The sequence below is a fragment of the Topomyia yanbarensis genome, chromosome 2, assembly GCF_030247195.1.
Source record: "Topomyia yanbarensis strain Yona2022 chromosome 2, ASM3024719v1, whole genome shotgun sequence".
In the NCBI taxonomy this organism is placed as follows: Eukaryota; Metazoa; Arthropoda; class Insecta; order Diptera; family Culicidae; genus Topomyia; species Topomyia yanbarensis.
This window is the reverse complement of record NC_080671.1, coordinates 349,601,040-349,627,438: the sequence shown is the minus strand read 5'-3', so window position 1 is coordinate 349,627,438 and position 26,399 is coordinate 349,601,040. Positions and strand designations below refer to the sequence as shown.

Sequence of the window (26,399 nt, the reverse complement as noted above, 5' to 3'; positions counted from 1 at the left end):
TCAGATAACACGTGTTAGAGCCAATATGATATGCATTTTAGTGAATTACCTCGACCAGGCAAACTAGATTGCTCGCTGCGAGCGTTTTACGAAGCAATTCAGGGTGTAGGTGCCTTGTAGGGCAGTGGAGATCGATGGGGTCGTCGCCGAACCGGATCTGAAGTGCGAAGACCTGTTGAAGTACGGGGTTGGTTGCTTTTAAGGACCCTTCATTTCAACAGGTGAAGATTCTGGAATGCAAGCAATTATATTCAGCAAAAACTGAGGATAATAAGACAAATTATTCTCTGTCAGACTCGCTTCGGGTGACTTTCTCCGGGTCTTCTCTCCCTAACTATGCCCTCCTGGATAAGGTTCGTCTACCTGTTGTAGCGCGGGTAATGAACTGCAGCAATTGCAAGCAGCTGGGCCACACAGCCACCTATCGTGGCAATAAGAAACGGTGCGGCAAATGCGAGGGAGAACATGAGGATGACGCTTGCGGTAGAGAAACTGAAAAGTGTATTTACTGTGGGGGCCCTGCCGCGCGTACAAGCAGCGCGGGGATAAAATTAAGCGCTCCCTGAAAGAACGCACGGAGCGCTCTTATGCAGAAATTCTTCAGAATGCTTCGCCATCTGACCCTCCTGAAAATTCCTTTGCTCTTTTGGCTGTCGTTGAGCAAGAATATAACGACCCACAAGAGGAAACAACTTTTGTTAACTAGACTGCTTTGTAAGAGTGCCAAGGTGCCGTCCTCTCAGCGATCGTATCCTTCGATGGCTAAGTCATCAAACGAGGTCACTGATTCGATCGCGGCTCTACAGTGGGATTGCAGAAGTATCCTCCCGAAAATCGATTCGTTCAAATTTTTACTAAGCAGTTCAAAATGTGATGTTTTCGCATTGTGTGACACTTGGTTAACTTCCGATATAAATCTCAACTTCCACAACTTTAATATAATCCGTCTGGACCGAGAAAACCCTTACGGAAGAGTACTTTTGGGGATTAAAAAGGGCTATTCTTTCAACCGAATTAACCTCCCTTCGGCACCAGGTACTGATATTATCAAGTTATAATCAACCTTTGCATTGCTTCCATCTACATTCCTCCTAGAGATTCGGTAGGGCACCGAACGCTTTCTAATATAACGGAATTCTTACCGTTACCGCGGCTATTTCTGGGGGATTTTAACCCGCACGGTACGGTATGGGGCTGTCTTCATGATGATAATAGATCAACATTAGTCCAAGATCTTTGCAACAATTTCAACATGACCATCTTAAACACGGGAGAAATGACACGGATTCCTACACCACCAGCACGCGCAAGCGCGTTGGATTTATTATGCTCGACATCGCTACAGTTAGATTGCAGGTGGAAGGTGATCCCTGATCCCCACGGTAGCGATCATTTTCCTATCGTAAATTCAATTGCGGTTCAAGACCTCAAACGGGACATTGATTGGAAGAGTTACGCGACCGCGATATCCGCTAAAATCGAATCCACTCAAGAACTTCCTCCGGAGGAAGAGTACAGGTTTTTCGCTGACTTGATTATCGACATCGCGAATCAAGCTCAGACAAAACCCGTACCCGGCGCGAACACCCATGGACGGTCTCCCACCCAGTGGTGGGACAAAGAGTGCTCAGAGCTGTACTCGGAGAAGTCCACTGCATATAATGCCTTCCGGGAAGACGGGTTACCCGTTAACTATCAACAGTTGAAACGAGTTCATAGTCGTTTCATAGAAGCAATAGTTTTAAGTAGATTTAGCCTACACGTATGCAACGTGGAGGACAGTGCTCGAATCGCAAATATAAATTTTCGCGTAAGGGTAATGTGGGAGAAACGGGGGAAAACTGACATCAACCTTTTGTACCGGAAACCATTTTTTTAGAAAAAAATATAACGTAGTAAAAACAATTCAAGAAACCGGAAACATAATAAAACCGGAAATCAGTACAAGGGGAAATTGAGTCCAGTAGAAATGTAGGTCTGTAGATCGCAGTTCACGATCGATCGACTCTTTCCCTTACGAACCGCCGAGTGAACATTAACATTAAAAACAGTGTAGTGAAAACTAATTATTTAGACCGTAGTAATGAACATAATTGAAGTTGGCTTTTACCATTAGCCGTGATTTACAGAGTTTCTTCTCTTGGTGAATTAGAAAAAAGTCGTGAGTGATTAAAACAATAGACTATATTTGAATTGTGAGTAATTTTAACTGTTCAGAAAAATAGTATAATTAATGATCATTTGCTATAGGAATTATTTACTATAGATCGAGAGTGAGTGAATCGAGGAATAATTACAAAGGCTAGAGTAGAAAAAATAGAACTAGCGTCAGGTAAATGTGATAAAACAAGACAAAAGTTCGTATGCTAATTTGGTTGTTCCACAGCTTCCATGTTGGTGGCCGACATCGTTGGGCTTTCTAGATATTTAGTGTTGGTCTAAGGATCGACCAAGCACCGGAGTGCAAGTCGACGCTCAACACCGACCGGGCTCTGCTCCATCCAACAGGGCGACAGTGGAATATATCCGCTATTTCCGATGAGTGCAGTAATCTCGAGTATTCTTGGCAATCCCCCGGATGTGACAATCGTCTCGTGGCTGCGTGCTAATATTGGCACATCTGGAGTGCGTTGGCTGCAATAAAAATCTCGGCCTCGCGGCACCACCCGCCATTACTGGTTGCCACGAAAGCGAGTCGAGTTCAAAGGGAAAGATTTTCCCCAACGCCAGAGAGATTCGCCTGCTACTCACGCAGCCAACAGCTCAGAAGCGACCCTGTACCGCGTCCTCGTCGTGCGACCACGTGTGCAACCCTTGGTACACGCCATCACCGCCCGCAGTGCACCGGCTGTCAAACGCCGACCCCGCCGCAGCGAACAGCATCAGTTCCGCTTCGCACTGCTCGAAATCATCCAACCGCAGCATCAGCAACAGTGAAACCAAAGCAGTACGCTTCGCCACTATCCATTGGTGGCCCGCATCGACCGCCGTACAAATCGTCCGTGGGCGAACCGAAGCAGCACGCTTTGCCACCACCCACTGGTGGCCCACAGTGAACACAGCATCGTCCGTCGAGCATCGATACGGTGCAATTTACCACCCACCCACCAGGTGGCCTACAACGAACGCCTCGTCGCACATCGTAGCATCGAACCAGCATCGCCGGTGGGCAGCGAATCCATCAGCACCCGACGGTGAGCCGAAACCATTGGAATATTCACCACTCGAGTGCGAACCAGGTAACCGTTCCAGTGCCTGTAAGTACGACCAACCACAACCATACATACGAACTTTCATAGTGCGCGTTGAGAGTAGGGAATTGGAAATTGTAACGTAGGGGAAGAAGTGAGAGAGAGAGAGAGATTAGGCCCCGCATAGTTCGGGAGAAATTAAGAAACCAAGGTTAGATGACGTCACGAAGGTAGGATAGCGATAGGAGAGAAACAGGAAAATAAACTCTGTAACGATATTAAAGTAGACGAAATTTGCAATCAAAAATAAAACGGTTTAAATAAAAAGTTTCTCTAGACTGTTTAAAAGCAAGATAATTGGAATTTCATTATTTTGGAAAGTTTTTGGGAATATTTTTTAAAGACTGGTAGGAGTAGGTATTGTGAGCTTTGGAGTTGGAGAGGAACTGGAGGCGGATTCTGCGGTAGGGTTAGGAATTAAAGCTAGCCAGGGCAAACTGATCTGTAATCCTGGCAGACGACTTCGTCGTCTGGCGCATAAGCCGGGTATTTAGAGGCCCTACCAGAATCCCCCTTACACAGTACGCGTTGTTAGTAAGGCAAACGAAGAGTCTAGAGAAAACCAAAAAAACGCAGTTATTGGCGCCGGTTCGTCGGCGGGTTAACGAGAGAAACACTAGACTGCCCAGAAAATTAATGAATTTTTGCAAACTCCCACCAGGAGTACTTGCATCGAAATATCGTTTTCGATGGTGGAGTTGTACTTATTTATCAAGTATCTTGAGGGTAACATTGTCCCTCATGACTGGAGGCAAGTGAAGGTCATCACCATCCAAAAACCAGGAAAACCAGCCTCCGACCACAACTCGGATCGACCGATTGCAATGCTGTCCTGTATTTAGAAGTTGTTCGAGAAAATGATCTTATTTTGCCTCGACAACTGGATCGAAGCAAATGGCTTACTGTTATATACAGAATTTGGCTTCCGCAAAGGCAAAAGGACGAACGGTTGCCTTGCGTTGCTTTCTACAGAAATCCAAATGGCCTATGCTAACAAAGAGCAGATGGCATCAGTCTTCTTGGATATTAAGGGGCCTTTTGACTCAGTTTCTATCAATATTCTGTCAGAGAAGCTGCAACAGCATGGTCTTTCATCAATTTGAAATAACTTTTTGTTAAACTTGTTGTCTGAAAAGCACATGCACTTTTCGCATGGTGATTTAACAACATCGCGGTTTAGCTACATGGGTCTTCCCCAGGGTTCATGTCTAAGTCCAATTTTTACGTGAATGACATTGAGGATTGTCTTGCCAGGTTCTGCACGTTAAGGCAACTTGAAGATGACGGGGTGGTCTTTGTTACAGGGCCCAAAGCTGCCGATTTGCAAGGACCATTGCAAGATACTTTGGACAATTTGTCTGCTTGGGCTCTTCAGCTGGGTATCGAGTTCTCCACGGAGAAAACTGAGTTGGTTGTCTTTTCTAGGAAGCGTGAGCCGGCGCAACTCCAGCTTCTATTAATGGGTGCAACGATCAATCAGGTTTTCACATTTAAATATCTCGGGGTCTGGTTCGACTCTAAAGGTACCTGGCGATGTCACATTAGGTATCTGAAACAGAAATGCCAACAAAGGATCAATTTTCTCGGGACAATAACTGGAACATGGTGGGGTGCCCACCCAGGAGACCTGATCAGGTTATACCAAACAACGATATTGTCGGTGATGGAGTACGGGTGTTTCTGTTTCCGCTCCGCTGCGAACATACACTTCATCAAACTGGAGAGAATCCAGTATCGTTGCTTGCGTATTGTCTTAGGTTGTATGTACTCCCATACGATGAGTCACGAAGTGCTGGCGAGCTACCACTACCACTGAAAATCGATTCTGGGAGCTTTCATATCGATTGCTCATCCGATGTGACATTCTGAACATGGATTGAAAACTTCGAGAAGCTCATCGAGCTTAATTCACAAACCCGATTTATGTCCTTGTGCTTCGACTACACGGCACAGAGCATCAATGCTTCTTCGTATAATCTCAATCGTGTTCCTTTCCCAGATACTTCTGATTCTACTGTATTCTTCGACACACCCATGAAGGAAGAGATTCGTGGAATCCCGGACCAAATACGCCCGCAAGTGATCCCCAATATATTTTATAATAAATTCCGAGAGCTCGACTGTGACAAAATGTTCTACATTGACGGATCAAATCTCGATGGGTCCACTGGCTTCGGTATCTTCAACAATACTTTCACCGCTTCATTCAAGCTCATCGCTTCAGTTTACGTCGCAGAGTTAGCTGCAAGTCAGTGCACCCTTGGGATCATCGACACTCTGCCCACAGATCACTACTGATCTGTGGGCAGAGTGTCCTGAAAAATCTTACCAGATTACCTTGGTTTGGGTCCCCTCTCATTGCTCTATCCCAGGAAATGAAAAGGCCGACTCATTAGCCAAGGTGTATATGTCGGCAGAGGACACTCAACAGTTGGCAAACCTCGTGGAGCAATGGGGAACGATGGTTACATTCGATTATCCCAAGGGTATCAACGAAGCCTTGGTTCAGGGGGATGGATGTGGGTCGGGATTTCATTCGTGTAATGTCCCGACTTATGTCCAACCACTACACTTTGGATGCGCATTTGCGGCGTATTGGGCTTGCGGAGAGTAATCTGTGCGCTTGTGACGAGAGCTATCACGACATCGAGCACGTTGTCTGGGTATGCGCCGGGTATTCTGACGCCAGGTCTCAGTTAAAGGATACCCTTCGGGCCTGACATAAATACCCAATGTCCCAGTTCGTGATATGCTGACAAATCGCGATCTTCCCAATATGCCCCTTATTTATATTTTCATAAAAACTATGAATATCCCAATTTAGCCCCTCTCTTTTATTTCTAGTTTTTAAAAGTTCCCTTCCTGCCTTGTGGGGCCGATCAGCATCAAAGTGCCACTATGTGACCGCCGACGCGCTTACCACAAAATTCGAAGCGTGAGCGATCTGATTCTCCGCAGGTCCGATGAATCCCTCGCATCAACACGGGTCTTGACGTCCGGCTAGCCTGAGGCTCTACGTTATGTCGCTGATCTCCCGTCTGCCTGAAAGTGGCAAGTTTGGTCTTCTTTACCTGTCCCCATGTCTGCCTAGTCTCTTCTGTCCCTGATATGACTCCTGCAACACCGATGTTGGGAATAAACCAAATTTTCATTATGTATTCATAGGTTTAAGAGATCTGTATTTTTGTCATAAAAAACTTCTCTTTCCCATCTTGTATATCGAATTGTATTCCTAGTTTTAAGATTGTTGTTAAATTTCTCAGAAAAACTTGTTCCCCTTCTTATATATCAAACTGAACTCTTAGTTTTAAGGTAGCTGTAAAATTTTTCGTAAAAATAACTTATGTTCCCTCTTTTTTATATTAATCTGGATTGCTAGTTTTAAGATAGTTGCAAAAAAAATCAAACAAACTTTTGGAACCCACTGTTGTACATAGTATTGAATTTCTAGTTTTAAGATAGCTGTAAAATTTTTCCTGCTTAATAAAAAAATATTCAGCATTGTAGTTTTAACCCTAGAACGTTGCACTTGCGTTTTACACCTTAGAACGTTGCCCTGGGGTACAAATGTACCCCACGCGTTTGATCGCAGTTTTCGCAGGTAATATTGCAAAAAAGGAAATGTATAATACATAATTTTCTTCGTTTTTTAATTGCGAACACAGCTGTGTAAATGAAAATACGGAATTTATTGAATCAATGATACGTGGATTGGTTTGAACAAAATAAAAATTGAATAAATCACGGTTTTGACTTTTTTCATAAACATCACTATAACTTTGCGAATTTTCAACCGATTTGAAAAAAAATCAAATGATTATAAAAGTTGAAAGAATGGTCTTAAAACGCTATAAAACAGAACTCTGATATTTTTAAAAAAGTGCAATTATTTGAAAGTTTAAAGTTTAAAATCGAGTTTTGAAAAATACCACGAAATGGGGTGGAAAATGAAATGAAAAAAATGTTTCTGACCAGTACTACATTGGTAACACGCAACGTTACTGTTACATCAGTAATTGTGTGCAAATTATACTTGCGAGCCATTGCTTTGAAAAACTATAAAAAATAAGCAATACAACAATAAATAAAAATCAGCAAAAATGAGAACGATTTTTTGTTCCACTTCAAAATTAATTTAAATTAATTGAAAAAATGATTAAAAACGATTATATAATACTAATTGTTACTTACGTAGTAAAACAACTAGTATTTAAACTGGTATTGTCACGAATCACATTTCCACTGACAGCACGAAACCTGACGACACACTAGCGGCAACCGTACACTGGGGTACAAATGTACCCCACGCCAACTTTGACACCTGCTTTGACGAAGGCTATAAGCAAACTGGCTATATCACCTTTTCCTACTCTTACTAGGAACTCTAAATTGAATTATGTTTAGGGTCCCAGGTCGGTAAATGCCGAATTCTCGTCTTCACACGGCTCCAAAGAAGGCGTGGTGTACATTTGTACCCCAGTGCAACGTTCTAGGGTTAAGATATCCAAAATGTAAAAACAAAAGAATTTGACACTGCCAAGCTAACGCGTTTGTGCCTATCAAATAAACGAACTGAATAAAAAAAACTTTAACGCAAACACAGAATCAGCCTATTTATCACACATACGAATAGAGCCGAGATTGACACATACTAAAAAACTGTTTGGTTGTGTGATGTACATACATATATTTCTCCTTAGTAGAGAAATTCGTCACTCCACCGTTTATTACCTTTGTGGTAATATGGATTTAAACCTGAAATTCGCAATTGCATGGTCTATTGCCAAAATGACAATAGAATCTTACCCAAAAGTAATAGAAACCCGCCCGTCGGATTTTGGGTGTTTTAATACCGCTGATGCAAGTTTATGATAATGCTAAATATTCATTATTTCAAAATTTTTACGTAAGATGTAATTGTGGTTACGCTCCAGCAAATGTTAGCTCAGCACGTGCGATTCTGGCATACCTGTTCCCTGCCAATACTTTTGTTCGATCTTCAAAAATAATAATCAAATTCATAGCTGCTAAAATGGCAAACACAATTTGGAACGGAATGAAGGATGCGGGTAACAATGACCGCCGTTGCTTCATTCAGCGAAAATTCCAAACAAACCTGGGGTGTTAGGTATACAGTTATTTAAATTCTCAGCCCATCAAACGCCCCAATGAATGCTCGCCGAATGGCATTCCGCATTGTTGTTCGCCACCATTGTTGACTATCGACGGGTGAATGATTTGTTTGGACGCAATTTACCGAAAAGAATCGTCCTAATGGCTGGTGACTCATTTCATCTGATTATCTATTCGTCTGTATAAGTTGAGGTCGGTATTCAAAGGTGAGGTGTTGTCGGCGAAGATTTGCCGTTGGTCCAACTGACTGCGGTGTGAATGGTGACTATTTGAATAGGTGTTGTCTAATTTGTACAATGGAATTCGCAGTGGCCGTTTGGTCAGCGTGATCATCGCAGCTTGAGCATTCCAGATCACGTGAATGTGCAGCAGTGGGAGATCCCACGATTATTATCGTTAACCCTTGTAGGATCATGTTTGTGAAAGATGTTGAAATCGGTGGTAAACATTTGGCATCATTGGGCGGGAAATTTCTTAGGGGTACTGCTTGTTTAGTGATATTGTTGATATTTTTTCATACTGGTAGAGAATTTTTTAAATCTCACGCAATTATTTTTAAATTTTGTTTTCAGAATCGGTATCAAAGTATAAAGCAGTGAAGTCTGTTTACAATAAACGAGAGCAGATATTTGCCAAATGCGGACATGTTTTTGATATGTTTTGATGGATTGTAATTATTCGAAAACTGAACGATTAAGTTTGAAGTACATGTTATAATACATATATTCGAAGATTTCTCATGTCTAAATTAATTTTATTTATGAACTTCGAATGCCCTTCTAATCCCATTATTTAGTTTGATTGATGTTAGTTTAAGGAAAAAAATGTCCATTCAATTAGCGCGAATATCCAGATCTCCTTTTCCTGTAGATGTAGTAGTAGTTAATTGAGCTTTGCCACAAAACGCGAGTCAGTGTCATGCACAACAAATTCTGCATGATTCGCTGTCTAACGACAAAAATGTATAAATAGACAGCGGATGGTGTTGTAACCTGAGTCAGTTTCGGGGTCAAGTAAAAACAACATAACGGTGCTTCCAAGCACTGGGCGCTATCTAGATGTCACGGTGAAAAACGAGGTGAAAGATATCCTTTCCTCGCGACTGCGCATGTCCGTACATTACCACATTGTAATGTCAACGGCGAGTTTGTTTTGTACATCCTTGGCCTCATCCTTACATAAAGATAGGACAATCCTGTCTGTCAAAAAACTGCAGCAGAAATTTTGTGCGAGACGAGACTCTTATTTTTTTCGAAACGATTGTGATTTTAGATGGTCCTAGGCCTTAGAACTCAATTAAACAGTTCGACCTCAGCGTCAGATTGCAAAAGTTAAAAACGTTGATCAGCAATTCCAGAGAATGCGTTGTGCGGCTTGTAATTACTACACATGGAGTTACTTTATTGCCTTTGCGGAGATTTTCGTCTCGTTCAAAGTTGCCTCGGCTCTGCTGGCATGCTCCCGTGTCAATGAGCTCGATCGGGACATTGGATGTTACGATGGTAAGCAATTGAAGTGGATTTGGTAAGGATTGGATTTAATATCGTGATTATTTTCTAGTCGAGCCTATATTTGTACTGCTGGTTTTGTACAATTTCCTGTCACTAATGCTCATCATTGGAGTGGCAAAGGTTAGTACCATTACCACTTTGTTTCAAATGCGTCTGCAACATTTTGTGAGTAGATAAATCACTCAACCACGATATATATTCAGGAATTATGCTTCTGTCAGAAATTAACTGAAGCTGGTGGTTTTATATCGATAAAGAATAAATTTTTAAAATTTGGTCTTTCTTTTTCATTCCAGCGAATGGAGAAATTGCTGCAGATTTACCAAACTTGTACTATCACCTTAAAGGCATCTGCCATCATTCGAAGGGCTGTACTTTCTGCAACGGAGTATGATGAAACCAATGTTGAGAAAACTGTAATTGAGATGAAGATTGTGATTATATTCACATGTAAGTCTAAAAATGTGAAGTAACACCTTCACTAAATTTATTTTATTTGTTCAGCAATTTATCAGAAGACAACCTAGGGTAGTTAATCCAATTTTCATCTCATTATTAAAGCGTTCGTCAAAAACGGGTACACAGCATTTTGAATTGTGTGCTTTTTGCACACGCACCTTATCAAATTGTTGCGGCATTTTATTTGGTCGACTCTCCTCGTGTCTTTCCAGTTCAGGTCTTGTTTTATTTTGACGACATCGATTAGAATGCAATGTGTCATCTGAACAGTTCTTAACGATACAAATTTGCTTTTGAGATTTTTTCTGAACGCTGCCGATTAAAGATGAGCATCCGACAAGAAGACCTGGCTCTAAGTTAGTGTCGGTTACTGATGAGACGAAGAAGATTCGCAAATTTCCATAACTAATCAGGTTTTGTGCCTTTAACCCGATTTTCTCCTTAGTTGAGAGAAATTGGTTTTCAATGAGGAAAATTCGATTTCATCGGTTCTCATCAACTTAATCAGGACTCCTTTTTATGCGAGTTTGCTTAGAAACACAATGAGGTTTGTTCTTCTCACGCGAAAAACTAGTATTACCCAATTTACTCTGAAATTGGGCACGACTAGATATTTGTTTTTGTTCCTGAACCTTTATTTAATAATGTTAGTGAGCTGGGGTATCAAATACAATACACGGCTATAAAAGTTTTTCTTTTTTATAAAAAGTTTTAAAAACCTAGTGCATTGGCACTGTGTGGGACTCAGGACCCATGTTCGTGCCTAACCGCTAAAAATACTCCTTAGTTTTTACACCCTTCTTCCCCACGGAACTACGTCAAGGTATTACTTCGTTGGGGGGGGGGGGGGGGTCTTCGTTGTGTTTTCCCGCATTTCCCTCCTCTGCTCCATATCGGAGCCTCACTTGGTTCATATAATGTCTCGACCTATGAGCTTTGATTTAACTCTCGCCCCTTCTTTTATTTCTTGTCTCCATCTATTACGTCGCTCTTGATCCCGTGGCCGTTTAGGTGCTGATTCCTTGAGACATTTAGCTCATGTTTCTGCTCTCGGCCTTAACACGATCTACTTGGATAGTCCCCGACGGCGAACTCACCCTACTCTGACCGATAGTTCCCCGACGGAGAAATTTTCCCCGACACTGATACTCGTTTCCTTTACCCATTTAGCTCCCAGCTTTATCGAGGTCAACTCGGATAATATCCTACTCCGACTGAGTTTCCCGGCAACGGAATTTCTCTCGGTACCGGTGTTTGTTTCGTGAGGTTATTAGCTCCCATTTTCGACATGATTCTGTCGGGTAGTCCACGGCGGCGGATCTACCCTACCGGCGGTGGATCTACCCTACTCACGAGCTACCCGGTAGGGTGTCGATGTCCGTCCGGCGATTCCGGTGACCCGAACCCTACTACTCAACTGGTCCCCGGTGGTGGCCTTAGTCTACACCATCGGAGAGTTCCCCGGTGGCGAAATTTCACCCGAAACCCGCTTTGTTGTTTCACGGCGACGTTCTATCCAATGGCACTACTTTGTTGGTCCCTTCGCCACTTCCTCTGCAGCTCGGAGAGTATACTCGTAACCACTCTGTTGACGGCGTCCCAGATATACTCGTCTTTGACGATATTGTCCACTGTAACATCAGGCCTTCTTCGAATCTAGGGTATTCGAAAACCACGTGTTCGCCAGTGTCTCTTGCACGTTCACACACCCCGGGCAAAGCGGTGACAAAGCGTGTCCAAACCGGTGCAGGTACTTCCGGAAGCATCCGTGCGCGGACAGAAACTGCGTCAAATGGAAATTAACCTCTCTTTGTTTCCTATGTACCCAAGCAGTTACATTTGGGATGAGTCGGTGGGTCCACCTTCCTTTCTCCGCATTGTCTCACTCTTGCTGCCACTTAGGCAACAAATCCGCTCGGACCAATCTTCTTGCATTACGTGTATTTCTTCGCTGGCAACATTCCACGTTCTCAGCCAGATTTATGTAGATGGGAATTATCCCGGCAGTTACACATACCACCTCCGACGATATCGTTCTGTACGCACACGCGGCACGAGCAGCCATTAGGCGAAACGTGCTTGTCAACTTTCGTCCAGTTCCGCTCTAAGTTCAGCGCAGCAGCCCAGGCCGGTACACCAAACCTCAGTATTGAGTACGATACACCCGCCAGGAGATGTCTCTTGCTACCTCTTGCTCCTCGGTTATTCGGTATGATCCGTGCCAATGCGTTAGTTGTCCTCGCAGCCTTCTCACATACATAGCCGACATGGCTTTTGTAATTTAACCGATCGTCGACCATGACACCTAGGTGCTTCAGCGCACGCATCGATTGGATGGATTGTCCCCCGACGCTGATCTCGACACGCTGAATTTTTTTACAGTTGCTGACCAGCACTATCTCGGTCTTGTGGTGAGCCAGCTGCAACTTGACGTCAGCCATCCAGGTTTCCACGATGTCTATTGACTATGCCGTCAACATCTTCTCAAAGGTCTCACCGGTGATCGTCAGGACATCATCATCTGCAAAGCCGACGATCTCAAGTTCCCTGGGCATTTCCGGTGTTAACACTCCTTTGTCTTGAGGTACTCCCGCCGTAACCCTAATCGACCTCTTCCCCATGTTCGTTTCGTAGACCAGAACTCGCTTCTGGAAGTAACTTTTCAGAACCTTGTACAGATAGTCCGGCAGCCGCATTCTGTGCAGCGCTACGGCGATAGCCCCCAAGCTGGCACTGTTGAACGCGTTCTTGACGTCTATCGTTACCGTCGATATCCGTTTCCAGAAACCGAACTGCCTCTGCGATAGTCCGTTCTCACTTTCAGCATAGGTCGTCTGCCTGTTGAGGATGACCCTTTCCAGTAGTTTACCGAGAGTATCCAGCAGGCATGTAGGCCGATACGATGCTGGATCCCTGGTTTTGGCAGCAACACCGGCTTCTGGATCTTCCATCTATCCGGGAAGTAGCATTCGTTAAGGCATTTCCGTATAACTAGCCTGAACATGTCCGGAAACGTCGGGATCGCGGTTTTCAGTGTCACGTTGGGGCTACCGCCTGGACCGGGAGCTTTCTTCGCTTTCAGCCCTTTTGCCACTCTAAGGAGCTTGTCGTTGGAGACTCGATTGTCACCAGGGATACCATTATGCCAGATTTATCTGGCACAGCCAGATTTTTTTGCAGCTTCCAGACAAAAAGACAAACCTCTTAGTCTGCCAGATTTTTAAATTATGGAAATGTTTTCACACACATTTTGGAAATTTGGGGCATATTTCTCCAAATTTAGCAAAAATCGATTGATAAGTTTCGATGACTTTGAGGTCGCTGTTAAGTGACAGATTTTACCAGAAATTTTTAGTTGATTTGCCAGATATCCTTTGAAAAATAATGGCAACCCAGATTATCATCAGCATTTCCACTGTCTGCATCGACGTACGTGAAGAGTCCTTTGCCTTCTGCTAAGTAGGAGTTGGGCGTTGCACCCAAGTCTACCGCATGGTCATTGATAGAACATAACTCATCATAATGTTTTACCGCCGACGCCGTCAAACATGATGATGAGTTATGTGCTATCAATGACCATGCGGTAGACTTGGATGCAACGCCCAACTCCTACTTAGCAGAAGGAAAAAGACTCTTCACATTTCCTTTCGATCATGTCCATATGAGCCTGCCTAATCATTGTTTTTCGTTCTAAGTTTATAACTGATTCATTCTAGAATAGCTATCCGTCTTTTAATTTCATTGTTTTCGTTTCTCGTTTAGTCTCAAATTTGCCGAAAATAGCCAACAAAATCGATACAGTAGAATCTTGAGGCAATTAAAACATATTAACACACAAATCACTAATAGTTGGGAGCAAGGCTAGAAGAAGTCATTTCAAATGACATTTTTATGCGAAAGTTCGGGAAAAAACCAACACTTATTTAACTCGTTTCAATGCGCGTGGAGACCAGTTGACGAGGTGGGGAAATATGCGGTCTTGGGGGTCGTTCATTTCTGTATCGTACACTTCCGTGTCATTATCGTGGTTGCTGTCTTCATGCTTTCGAACATCTGACTTCTCCCCTGCTTATTGCCCCTATAGGCCACAAGTGTGAACTTCATAAATGCTAGTGGTGGCTGTTGTTTTTGTAGTATGTACTCGAAATTTTTCTGGTGCAATCGCATTATGTTTTGTACTGCTGTGTCAAGTAGACAAGTGACATGGAAAGACTCGATATTGGCGACTGTCGTAAGTCTAAACTAAAGTATCCTTCAGTAAATGTGTCCACTGTATTTGCCCAGAGCACCCTTTCTTGCTTCTGCGACGCACTCATCTCGACTGATCACCGATCTCGATTTTTTCCGAATTTTTACATTGTTGTGCAAATTTAGAGCCATAGTACTCAAGCGAGAGCAAGGATGTGTAATATACTGATCGGAAAACTAGAAGTGACAGGGTCAATAGAAAAAGGCTTAAAATCATACGGGCCAATCTTTTGTCTTCTGTTGGCAGGAGTCGAGCTTAGGCAACGAATCACTAAAGCCTAGTCCCTGTGTACCGTAAGAACTAAATTTTGGGCGAAATCTTCCTGAAATGGATCTGTTTGTGGCGGAAAAATGAAATGTTTACTTTTATTGGATGGTCCTCAGTTGTCCGTCTATGATACCGGTATTGGTTGCTGAAATCAATGGACCCTCTGAAATCAAGTACATTGTCGAACCCCTCGATTCTCATCAATCACAAAAATCTCAACAACTCGTAAATTATTGAAGGGATTCCATCATATTTTTTTTACAATGGAGAATACATTTACGTACTAGCCCAGTACACCTGCTATTAGTAGATGCCAAGCTACCACACGGGGTGTACTGGGGGTATGTCGAGCTCTCATGGTGACACAGCCATTAATACCGACTAAACTCCATTGGGCTCCGCCATTGTTCCCTCCAGGGACTACCTCTCGGTATTACTTTTGGGGGGATGGCTGTACTTGATGTACTCATCCACTCTTGCTCACGCGTTCATACGTCCTGTATGAGGCTTACTTGGGTGCTCTCTCTGTCACACCTTGATTCACTCTCTAACACTCCACATGAGGCTTACTTGTGTGTTCACCTTTTTCATTCTTTGCTAGGCTTTCTTTTGTGCTCGCCTCTAACATACCATGTGAGACTGACTTGGATGCTCACCCTTTCGCTCCTCTGCCACGCCACGAGGCATCGATAGCTAAGTCCCAACATACTACGCTACGACCCTCCCACCTTGGCATGAGGCAGTCCACATATACGCTTATACACTCGCTCTTCTGCCTTGCTTCGGGGTGTCGGGGTTTACCCCTTACGCGGTTGCCAGTCGCTGCGCCAAACCTGCCTCAGCATTAACAGACCATTCACTCACTTTTCTGTGCTCGGCCTTTTTCGCTCCAACTAACCAATCACTAGTTAGTGGTGCCCGTCGTCTGTTGCTCGGTGCGCCAAATTTCCTGTAGCCTACAGGCAATCTGGGTGGATGCAGTCGAGACTGCGTTCCACTTCTCCACCGATTGATACATCCGCTGAATAAGGGTATCAGGTGTTGTGTCCCAGCCACAGACGTCAACCATTGCTCTTCTTTCGACGTCGAAACGAGGACATACGAACAGTATGTGTTCGGCAGTTTCGTCTACACCTGGGCAGTCAGGGCAGGTGGGGACCTCCGCGTGCCCGAACCTGTGGAGGTACTGTTGGAAGCAGCCATGGCCTGACAGGAATTGTGTCAGATGGAAGTGAACTTCCCCATGGGGTCTTCCCACCCAGCTCGATATGTTAGGTATCAGCTGGTGGGTCCACCTACCTTTCGAGGAATTATCCCACTCACGCTGCCATCTGGCGGCCGAGGTCACCCTGATGCGCTCGCGGGCCCTCTATTTCCACGTAGCTTGAAGCACTCCTCATCTTTCCGGCTGACCAGCCCGACTGGCATCATGATCGCTATCACGCAGGATGCATCGTGTGATACCGTGCGGTAGGCAGATATCACTCTGAGGCACATCACGCGGTAGGTGCTCTCCAATTTTCGTAGGTACTGGTTACCCTCAGTGCTCTTGACCATGACGGGCCGCCGTACTTAAGGATAGATACGGCAACGCCTGCCAGTAGCCTACATATACTGGCGCACACCTTTGAGCTGTTGGACATCATCCTCGATAGTGCCGCAACAGCAGTCGACGGTCTCTTGCATGTATAGTCGACATGGCTGCCGAAGGTCAGCTTGTCGTCTATAATAACTCCGAGAGACTTCAGACTCCGCTGTGAGGTGATTACGACTTTTCCAATATGCATAACTGCATGTTGTGCCGACTTGCGGTTATTGACGATAACTACCTCTGTCTTATCCTGAGCGAGCTCCAGGCCTCTCGCGCTCATCCATTCTTTCACCGTGTTGATCGGGTATTCTGCAGTTAGTTCTACCTCAGGGATTGACTCCCCGTAGACCTCCAAGGTTACGTCGTCGGCAAAGCCGACGATCTTGACCCCCGGAGGGAACTTCAGTCTCAGAACCCCGTCATACATGAGGTTCCATAGCACCGGGCCTAGGATCGAACCCTGCGGGACTCCAGCGGTAATCGGAACCCTTTTCTGACCGGCATCGGTCTCGTATAGCAGTACGCGGTTCTGGAAGTAGCTTTCCAGGATCCGGTACAGACCCACTGGTAGGCTAAGTCGGTATATCGAGAGTGCGATGGCATCCCAGCTTGCGCTGTTGAATGCGTTCTTCACGTCAAGTGTCACTAACGCACAGCATCGAATGCCTCGCCTGTTTCGTTGGATCGCTATCTCGGCAGTCTTTATCACTGAGTTGAGAGCGTCCACTGTGGACTTACGCTTCCGAAAGCCAAACTGGTTGCTTGACAGGCCGTCCGTACCTTCTGCGTACGGGGTTAGCCTGTTAGGATGATCCTCTCAAGCAATTTGCCAGTCGTGTCGATCAGACAGATTAGTCTGTACGCCGATGGGTCGCCTGGCGGCTTCCCGGGCTTCGGCAACAACACCAATTTCTGACTTATCCATCTATCGTGGAAGCGGCACTCATCAAGGCATCTCTGCATAGCTAGCCTGAACATGTTCGGGTTCGCTATGATCGCTGCCTTGAGGACGTTGTTTGGAACTCCATCCGGCCCTGGAGCTTTGTTCATTGCTAGGGATTTAGCCACTGCGAGTAGTTCTTCATTCGTCACTGGAGCCACCATTTCGGCCGTGCCCGTACTGTCTCGTAGTGCAGGTGGCCAGGGGCTTGTGGCTCGAGACGGGAAGAGTACTTCGATAATCGTTGCCAACCGGTCCGGAGACCGTTCTGGGGGTGAGGAGCCCCCTTTGGTCTTGGCCATCACTATCCTGTAGGGATCACCCCACGGATTCGCGTTGGCACTCTTACACAAGTTGTCGAAACACACTCTCTTGCTGCTTTTAATGGCCTTGTTAAGGGCCAATTTCACAGCGCGAAACACTTCACGGCGGTTCTCTCTTGCATCCTCGGTGCGAGCTCTTTGCATCCTACGTCTAGCTCTGAGGCAGGCTGACCGTAGAGCTGCAATCTCGGCACTCCACCAGTATACCGGGCATCTGCCGTTTCTTGGCAGTGTTTTTCTCGGCATGTTGGCGTCGCACGCGCGTGATAGAGCGGCTACCAGCGCATCCCCGCTTAGACTGTCGGTGTTGGCCTTCAGTCCCAGGGCCGCGGTGAAAGCTTCGCTGTCGAAGTGATTGGACTTCCACCCGCATACCTGACAGGGATCTCCTGCCCTCGGATGCTGCACACCATAGTTGATCCTAAAGCGGATTGCTAAATAATCGCTATGGGTGTAGCCTTCGTCTACCCTCCATTCCATGCCTGGAACCAGACTCGGGCTGGCAAATGTTACGTCAATCCATGCCTCCATCCCGTTTCATCGGAATGTGCTAGCGGAGCCATTATTAGCTAACACAGTATCGAGTTTCGCAAGCGCCTCCATTAGCGCTTGGCCCCTGCTATTTGTACAGCGGCTGCCCCACTCTACTGCCCAAGCGTTAAAGTCTCCCACTATAACTACCGGTTTCTGGCCCACTAGGTCTGACGAGATCCTGTCGATCATCTGGTTGAAGACCCGTCCGACACCCAATTGCCGTTGCCGGCAGGGATGTTGTACGGGTCTGATAGGAGGGCGACATCTGTCCTCGACTTCGAGACCGACTGCCACAGAAGCTGTTGGGCTGCTGCACAATCGTTAAGATTTAACTGTGTGACGTTTATGGCTTCTTCTTATTTGCCTCACCGAAGGGACACGAAGCATGATTACGGGCTTACTTCTTAGCGGATTCCACCATATATGAATAGAGAAAGGTAGACCTTTAATTTGCATCAATAAAATTATCCAGTCGGGCAACTAAGAACCAATGAATAGGAGTAAACATTTCACTTATCGAGTGGCCCTATTCCAGTAAGAATTGCCTCAAAATTCGAAATAATTTTATAGAAGGAGAGGTTGGCCTTAATGACCTTAATGAAAACACACTAACTTTCGGCCCCGGTATTATTTCATAAATGCACGTCCAAAACAGCTTTGATTTTGCCGTTTTCCACGTTTTTTGGCTCATCCTACTTGCCGGTAATTCGCTTTATCGTTGGCAGATATATAAGTAAAAGCGTATGGCGTAGTGTCAGGTTCGAGTGATTCTATTATTTTTTGTCATTTCTCACGGTAAAGAGGGACAAGTCTATCTTTGCCAAGAGACATGCTGGTGAACTTGAATGATTCGTAGTTATGCTGCCTAAGCTCGACTCTCATCAGCAGAAGACAAAAGTTAAGCCCGTAAGGTATTAAGCCTGTTCTAATGACCCTACCACTTCGAGATTTCCGATCTGTATACTTCACATCCTTACTCTCACTTGAGTACTATAACTCTAAATTTTCATAACTTTCCCTACCCAGTAATCTCTAGCTAATTGGATGTCTTAAAAATGTAAAAAAATTATTATTTTATATGTGAAATTTGGCATCTGAATTTACTTTAACATTTGCCATAATGTGAAGGGGGAGGGGGTCTTTAAGAATTAAAAAAATGAACGCTATTATACATTCTTGAAGTTCTGTTCCTATTTTATTTCCAAATCATTTTTTTTAAATTAGAAGATAAAAGTCCAATTCGTACTATTATTAGTCACAATAGCAACCGATTTCTAACCAGAATTCTATTCTATTTCAGTAATCTTCAGTCTGGAAGCATTGGTAGTCGCCGGAGCCTGTAGAAAGATACGTCGCGAACAACAGGAGCCACTGTACTGCGTGGATGTGGTCTAGGATGTCATCTGGCTTCCGACCTTAGCTGTGTGTAATCCTGATGTTTGTGTCAAAACTCCTGGTGCGATGTGACGCAAGCAGGGAGCAAAAAGCCCTTTCGGGGTGCAAACAACCACAGAAGTGAACTCCTTGAAGCTAACCCCTTTCGTCCAGACAATATATACATACATATTTACATGTAAAATTTATACTGCAAGAGTTTCGTCCCTTTTTGCGCAAACAAAACCAATGTTTAGTACGCTTCCCAGTCAATTTAGATTGATACCGACTATAGAGTAGTGAAGAAATACAGCCAATTTGCCGATACAAAATTAGCGCTTGATCTACATAAACCGCTGAGCTATTTTTTGGTTCCGTAACTTGGAGAAATTATACATATTTGTAGTAAACCTAGGATATTCCTTTCAAAAGCGAAATTTTGATCTCTAACTATATTACGAACCAGAAAATAGACGTGTTTTATTTCATTCGATCCGAAAATCCTTTTTTTGCGTTCTCAAATTCATGTTTTAAAATTACGTGTTTGTAATTGTGTTCAAGTTTTCTTTCATAAAACCATCATAAAGCTTATATTTGTAAAGATTTTTGTTTTTCTGTCCGTGAACTAGCTCACAGCTTTTTGAGTAATATTCATTAAGTAAATGTTGTGATTGGTATCAATCCGGCGCTAGCTTAGACCTGTCACTAAGTTATTGTCGGATCCAGATGAGACGAAGACGAAACGCAAATTCATAACTAATTTAGTCAAAAGATTATTTAATAGTGCAGAAATATATTCCAGCAATCACTGGCTTGTACTAAGTAATCCCGAATACCCGACCAGTTTGAATCGGTCAACATACGAATCAATTTGAAGTGTTCAAGGGATTTTGACAAATAGCTTTCAGAACACGCTTTTTTGCTTAACTTACATAATATGTATAAAGTAGCTAGCAATCGTGATATACCGTGCTGAAAAATGGTTTATGACCTTCACCACTACTTTGTGTCAAAAGAGCAAAATACAATTTTCGCACCGCACGCTATCCGGTTGATCCGGTGCGGGTGGTCCTGTGTCGATCGGAGCGCCAAAGTGTGTTTTCTGCTTTACTATGCCGAACGAAGAGTGTGAGGGTCATAAACAATGAACAACAATAAATTTCTGATCAAATCCACGTAAAAGTAGGGTTGCTGTTTTTCTCCTATCAAGTCCAATACATCCCGATTAAAGTTCAGATTTAGTATCACAAGGTTCGCCGGTACACTCCTTACTAGATGCACACCGTTGTTCATCGGAATGATGGGCGGATTATTATCAACCGATGATACAGTACTGTTACTCATGCAGAAAACAAACAGGAAAACATGCAAATCAGTAAAAAAACGAAAATGCAGACCACCAAAGAAGCACGAACGCCTCTGAGTGTGCCGAAAAGGGTCCCACGGGGTCAAACTCGTCAACTGTTGCGACATCCCCTGACCACCAAACACACTCACGCGCATTGCCGGCCATCGTGATCGGGAGGTGGCGTCGCTCGCGAGAGATGTGTTTATTGGTTCACTAAACTGAAAATTAATGGTTATGGGTACCGGCGGCTTGAACAAATTGTGGTGCATTCGGGAAGGTTAAACGAAAATGGGCTGCGTGGTTGTGGTTTTCTCACGATGGGACGGCAAGTATGTAAAGTTTGCTTAGGGAATCGTGGAATGGATTTGAACTAGATTTTAGAATTTAGTGGTATAACGGATGAAACGAATGGAAATTACGGACGTTTTATCGCTGACGGCTCTTATGCTCTTATGTTAACATTGACAAAAATATTGATGGTGTAATGAAAAAAAAAGTTGCATTGACGATGTGAATTCAAATGGGATTGACGTATTGATGGGGATTCCATCAATTCCTCAATAGGTCGATATATTGAACGTGTAAGGTCTGCTTGAGTCCGGAAGAAGGAAGGATGTACGTTAGACTGCCTTGAGCTTGAGCTTGTGCGACCACCTCTGGCAGCTACTCTGTTATCGATTTGGACTAGCTGACGTTGCATAAGGAATAAGTAGATAATTATGCTTGGGAGTAGCGAAACATCATGTTTATTGATCAATACCGGCGCCGGCCAGGCCCGAACGTAGATCGCGGAAGGAAAGGGAAGGAATGGTTAGTCCGATACTTGCTTTTGCTAGAGGCTAGAGGCCGACAACTGCGCACTCCACAAGTATCACAGAAGGAGTATATATTTTTGTTAGTAAGTGTATAGAAGTTGGATCTACTTCTTCTTTACCGACGCCAGAGAGGTGACTCCATTATCTGGACTAGATTTTGATCCACCAAACTCATGGATCAGGGACCAACGGCTTTACTTCCGTTCTGAAGGAAGACGTGACCACAGATTTTTTCACCTTAGAAAAATCTCAACGACCTCGGCTGTAATTGAACCCAGGACAACTGGAATGAGTGGCTGGGTTAGACTGCCCAGAAAAATAACGAATTGTTGAAAACTCAATCGGCCCACCCCTGAGTCGATTTCCAGTCCCACCAGGAGTACTTGCTCCAAATTTGAAGCAAATCGAACAAATCTAGCTACCGGATTCATGTGCCTGAAGTTTGTATGGGATTTTTCGACAATTTACATGAAAAATCCCACTTGTTCACATTGTATGCATCGTATTATGACTGTAAGTAAAAATATGAAAGATAATTTAATTGTCTACAACTTTGTCGAAGAATGCTAGTCAATCCGGCTTTGTTAAAAGAAGTTATTAAACTTTTAACGAAGTGATGTCTGAGTCGAAAATGGTTCTTGAGGTCGACCCCACAGAAGCAAGAAGACGGGGCATACGCACGGCGAGCACGATGGATCGACCAGATAGAGGACGACCTGTGGACCCTTCGAAGACTGCGAGGCTGGTGACAAGCAGCAATGGACCGGAGTGGAGTGGAGACGGCTTCTGCATACAGCAAGAGACAACAAGGCTCTAGCCTGAACGGCAAGGTAAGTATTAAAGCATGCATTATAATGCATAAAAGTTTTGATCAATTCGCTTCATGCAAATTTCGCAAAAAAGTGTTTATTTTTAACACTGAAACCCCTTATGCAGCTGATGTCATATGAAAACGTTTGAAATACAGCAATATCTTTTATCAACTTAGCGATGCATATAGCGTAACTTCGAAAATATTTCTTACTCATGATTTTTGGTGCGGCTTTCATTTGCTACATTCACTGATTTTCTGTAATATCATGAAATTTCAGAATAAATCTTGTCGTCACGACTCACAAATACATAGTCGCCTTTATCGAGTTCTACCATGTTAGGCTCTAAATGGCTAACATGTTAAAACTGGATAAAGGCGATTTCCGTGAGCCTAAGCTCCATTTTCACACATAAATGCTCAGTGTTATGCGAAAAAATTGGAACTAAATGACAATCGCATTTAGTCGGAGCACCACTTCTTGATTCTGCGACTCACTCGATAACGTTCAACAAATCATAACTCTCCGAGCTCTCGATCGAAGCAATTCGTTTTCTGGTGCCGTGAATAAGAATATATATTGTCAGTGAAGGTCAACCAGAATAGCCGGACATGCCGCTATATAAGCTAAGTATTTTTTTTCATTTCCCTATAAGTTATAAGTTTCATCTCTCGTTTACACCACGTGTTATCCTCGTGCGAAGACCTGTTGAAGTACGGGGTTGGCTGCTTTGAGGACCCTTCACTTCAAAAGGTGAAGATTCTGGAATGCAAGCAATTGTATTCCGCAAAAACTGAAGATGATAAGACAACTTATTCTCCGTCAGACTCGATTCGGGTGACTTTCTCCGGATCTGCTCTTTCCAACTATGTCCTCCTGGATAAGGTTCGCCTACCTGTTCGTACCGCGGGTAATGAACTGCAGCAATTGCAAGCAACTGGGCCACACAGCCACTTATTGCGGCAATAGAAAACGGTGCGGCAAATGCGAGTTGAGAGCATGAGGATGACACTTGCGGTGGAGAAACTGAAAAGTGTATTTACTGCGAGGGGGCCCTCCCCATGCTCTTAAGTCATGCCCGGCGCACAAGCAGCGCGGGGATAAAATTAGGCGCTCTCTTAAGGATCGCTCGAGGCACTCTTATACAGAATTCTTTGTAATATCACGGAATCCTTACCGGCACCGCGGCTAGTTCTGGGAGACTTTAACTCGCACGGTACGGTATGGGGCTGTCTTCATGATGATAATAGATCAACATTAATCCAAGATCTGTGCGACAATTTCAACATGACCATCTTAAACACGGGAGAAATGACGCGGCTTCCTACATCACCAGCACGCGCAAGCGCGTTGGATTCATCGCTTTGCTCGATATCGCTACAGTTAGATTGCAGGTGGAAGGTGATCCCTGATCCCCACGGTAGCGATCATTTGCCTATCGTGATTTCAATTGCTAACGGTTCAAGACCATCGGAAACAATAAATGTTTCGTATGACCTCACACAGAACATTGATTGGAAGAGTTACGCGATCGCGATATCCGCTAAAATCGAATCCACTCAAGAACTTCCTCTGGAGGAAGAGTACAGGTGTTTGTCTGGCTTGATTCTCGACAGTGCGAATCAAGCTCAGAATAAACCAGTATCCAGCGCGAATACCCATGGACGGTCTCCCACCCTGTGGTGGGATAAAGAGTGCTCAGAGCTGTACGCGAGAAAAGTCCACTGCATATAAGGCCCTCCGGGAAGACGGGTTACCCGCTAGCTATCAACAGTACGCGTCGTTATTAACGCGAATGAAGAGTCGAATGAAAGCCAAAAAGCGCAGTTATTGGCGCCGGTTCGTCGACGGATTAACGAGAGAAACAGCGATGAGCACTCTTTGGGGTACGGTCGTATGCGTAACCGAAACAGTACCAACTAGAACGTGGAATATTCAAACCGTTGGATATTCGCTTTCGCCAAGAAGATCTGTCCGGACTATGTTCCAGTACAGAAAACGTGCCACGCCGCGTCTCCTCACGATACCGGGAACGAAACACTGTTTTCGATGGTGGAGTTCTCACTTGCTCTCTTATCATTCAACAATAACGCCCCAGGGTTAGAGAGAATCAAATTTAACTTGCTGAAGAATCTGCCTGACACTGCAAAAAGGCGCTTGTTGAATTTATTTAACAAGTTTCTTGAGGGTAAAATTGTCCCTCAAGACTGGAGGCAAGTGAAGGTCATCGCCATTCAAAAACCAGGAAAACCAGCCTCCGACCACAACTCGCATCGGCCGATTGCAATGCTGTCCTGTATTCGGAAGTTGTTCGAGAAAATGATCATGTTTCGCCTCGACAATTGGGTTGAAGCAAATGGCTTACTGTCAGATACACAATTTGGCTTCCGCAAAGGCACGAAAGATTGCCTTGCGTTGCTTTCTACAGAAATCTAAATGGCCTATGCTAACAAAGAGCAGATGGCATCAGTCTTCTTGGATATTAAGGGGGCTTTTGACTCAGTTTCTATCAGCATTCTGTCAGAGAAGCTGCACCAGCATGGTCTTTCACCAATTTAAAATAATTTTTTGCTAAACCTGTTGTTTGAAAAGCACATGCACTTTTCGCATGGCGATTTAACAACATCGCGATTTAGCTACATGAGTCTTCCCCAGGGCTCTTGTCTAAGTCCCTTGCTCTACAATTTCTACGTGAATGACATTGACGATTGTCTTGCCAATTCATGCACGCTAAGGCAACTTACAGACGACGGGGTGGTCTCTGTTACAGGGCCCAAAGCTGCCGACTTGCAAGGACCATTACAAGATACCTTGGACAATTTGTCTGCTTGGGCTCTTCAGCTGGGTATCGAGTTCTCCACGGAGAAAACTGAGTTGGTTGTCTTTTCTAGGAAGCGTGAGCCGGCGCAACTCCAGCTTCTATTGATGGGTGCAACGATCAATCAGGTTTTCACATTTAAATATCTCGGGGTCTGGTTCGACTCTAAAGGTACCTGGCGATGTCACATTAGGTATCTGAAACAGAAATGCCAACAAATGATCAATTTTCTCGGGACAATAACTGGAACAGAGACCTGATCAGGTTATACCAAACAACGATATTGTCGGTGATGGAGTACGGGTGTTTCTATTTCCGCTCCGCTGCGAACATACACTTCATCAAACTGGAGAGAATCCAGTATCGTTGCTTGCGCATTGCCTTGGGTTGCATGCACTCGACCCATACGATGAGTCTCGAAGTGCTGGCGGGCGTTCTTCCGCTAAAAAATCGATTTTGGGAACTCTCATATCGATTGCTTATCCGATGCGAGATTCTGAACCCGTTGGTGATTCAAAATTTCGAGAGGCTCCGTCGAGCTTAATTCTCAAACCCGATTTATGTCCTTGTACTTCGACTACATGGCACGGAGCATTAATCCTTCTTCATATACTCCCAACCGTGTTCGTTTCCTAGATACTTCTGATTCCACTGTATTCTTCGACACATCCATGACGGAAGAGATTCGTTGAATCCCGGACCACATACGCCCGCAAGTGATCCCTAACATATTTTATAATAAATTCCGAGAAGTCGACTATGACAAAATGTTTTACACTGATGGATCCAATTTCGATGGGTCCGCTGGCTTCGGTATCTTCAACAATACTATCACCGCTTCATTCAAGCTCAATGATCCCGCTTCAGTTTACGTCGCAGAGTTAGCTGCAATTCAGTACACCCTTGGGATCAACGACACTCTGCCCACAGATCACTATTTCATCGTTTCGGACAGCCTCGCCTCTATCGAGGCT

At 44.4% G+C, this 26,399-nt stretch overlaps 1 protein-coding gene across 1 annotated transcript; it reads left to right on the top strand.

The window, feature by feature from the left end:
* Positions 1-9,563: 9,563 nt before the first annotated feature.
* Positions 9,564-20,035, top strand: LOC131684194 (uncharacterized). The gene is made up of 4 exons (XM_058966854.1): positions 9,564-9,886; positions 9,945-10,015; positions 10,192-10,345; positions 19,559-20,035. Exons 1-4 carry the CDS (start codon positions 9,745-9,747, stop codon positions 19,651-19,653), a joined length of 462 nt encoding a protein of 153 aa, XP_058822837.1. The 5' UTR covers positions 9,564-9,744; the 3' UTR covers positions 19,654-20,035.
* Positions 20,036-26,399: the final 6,364 nt, after the last annotated feature.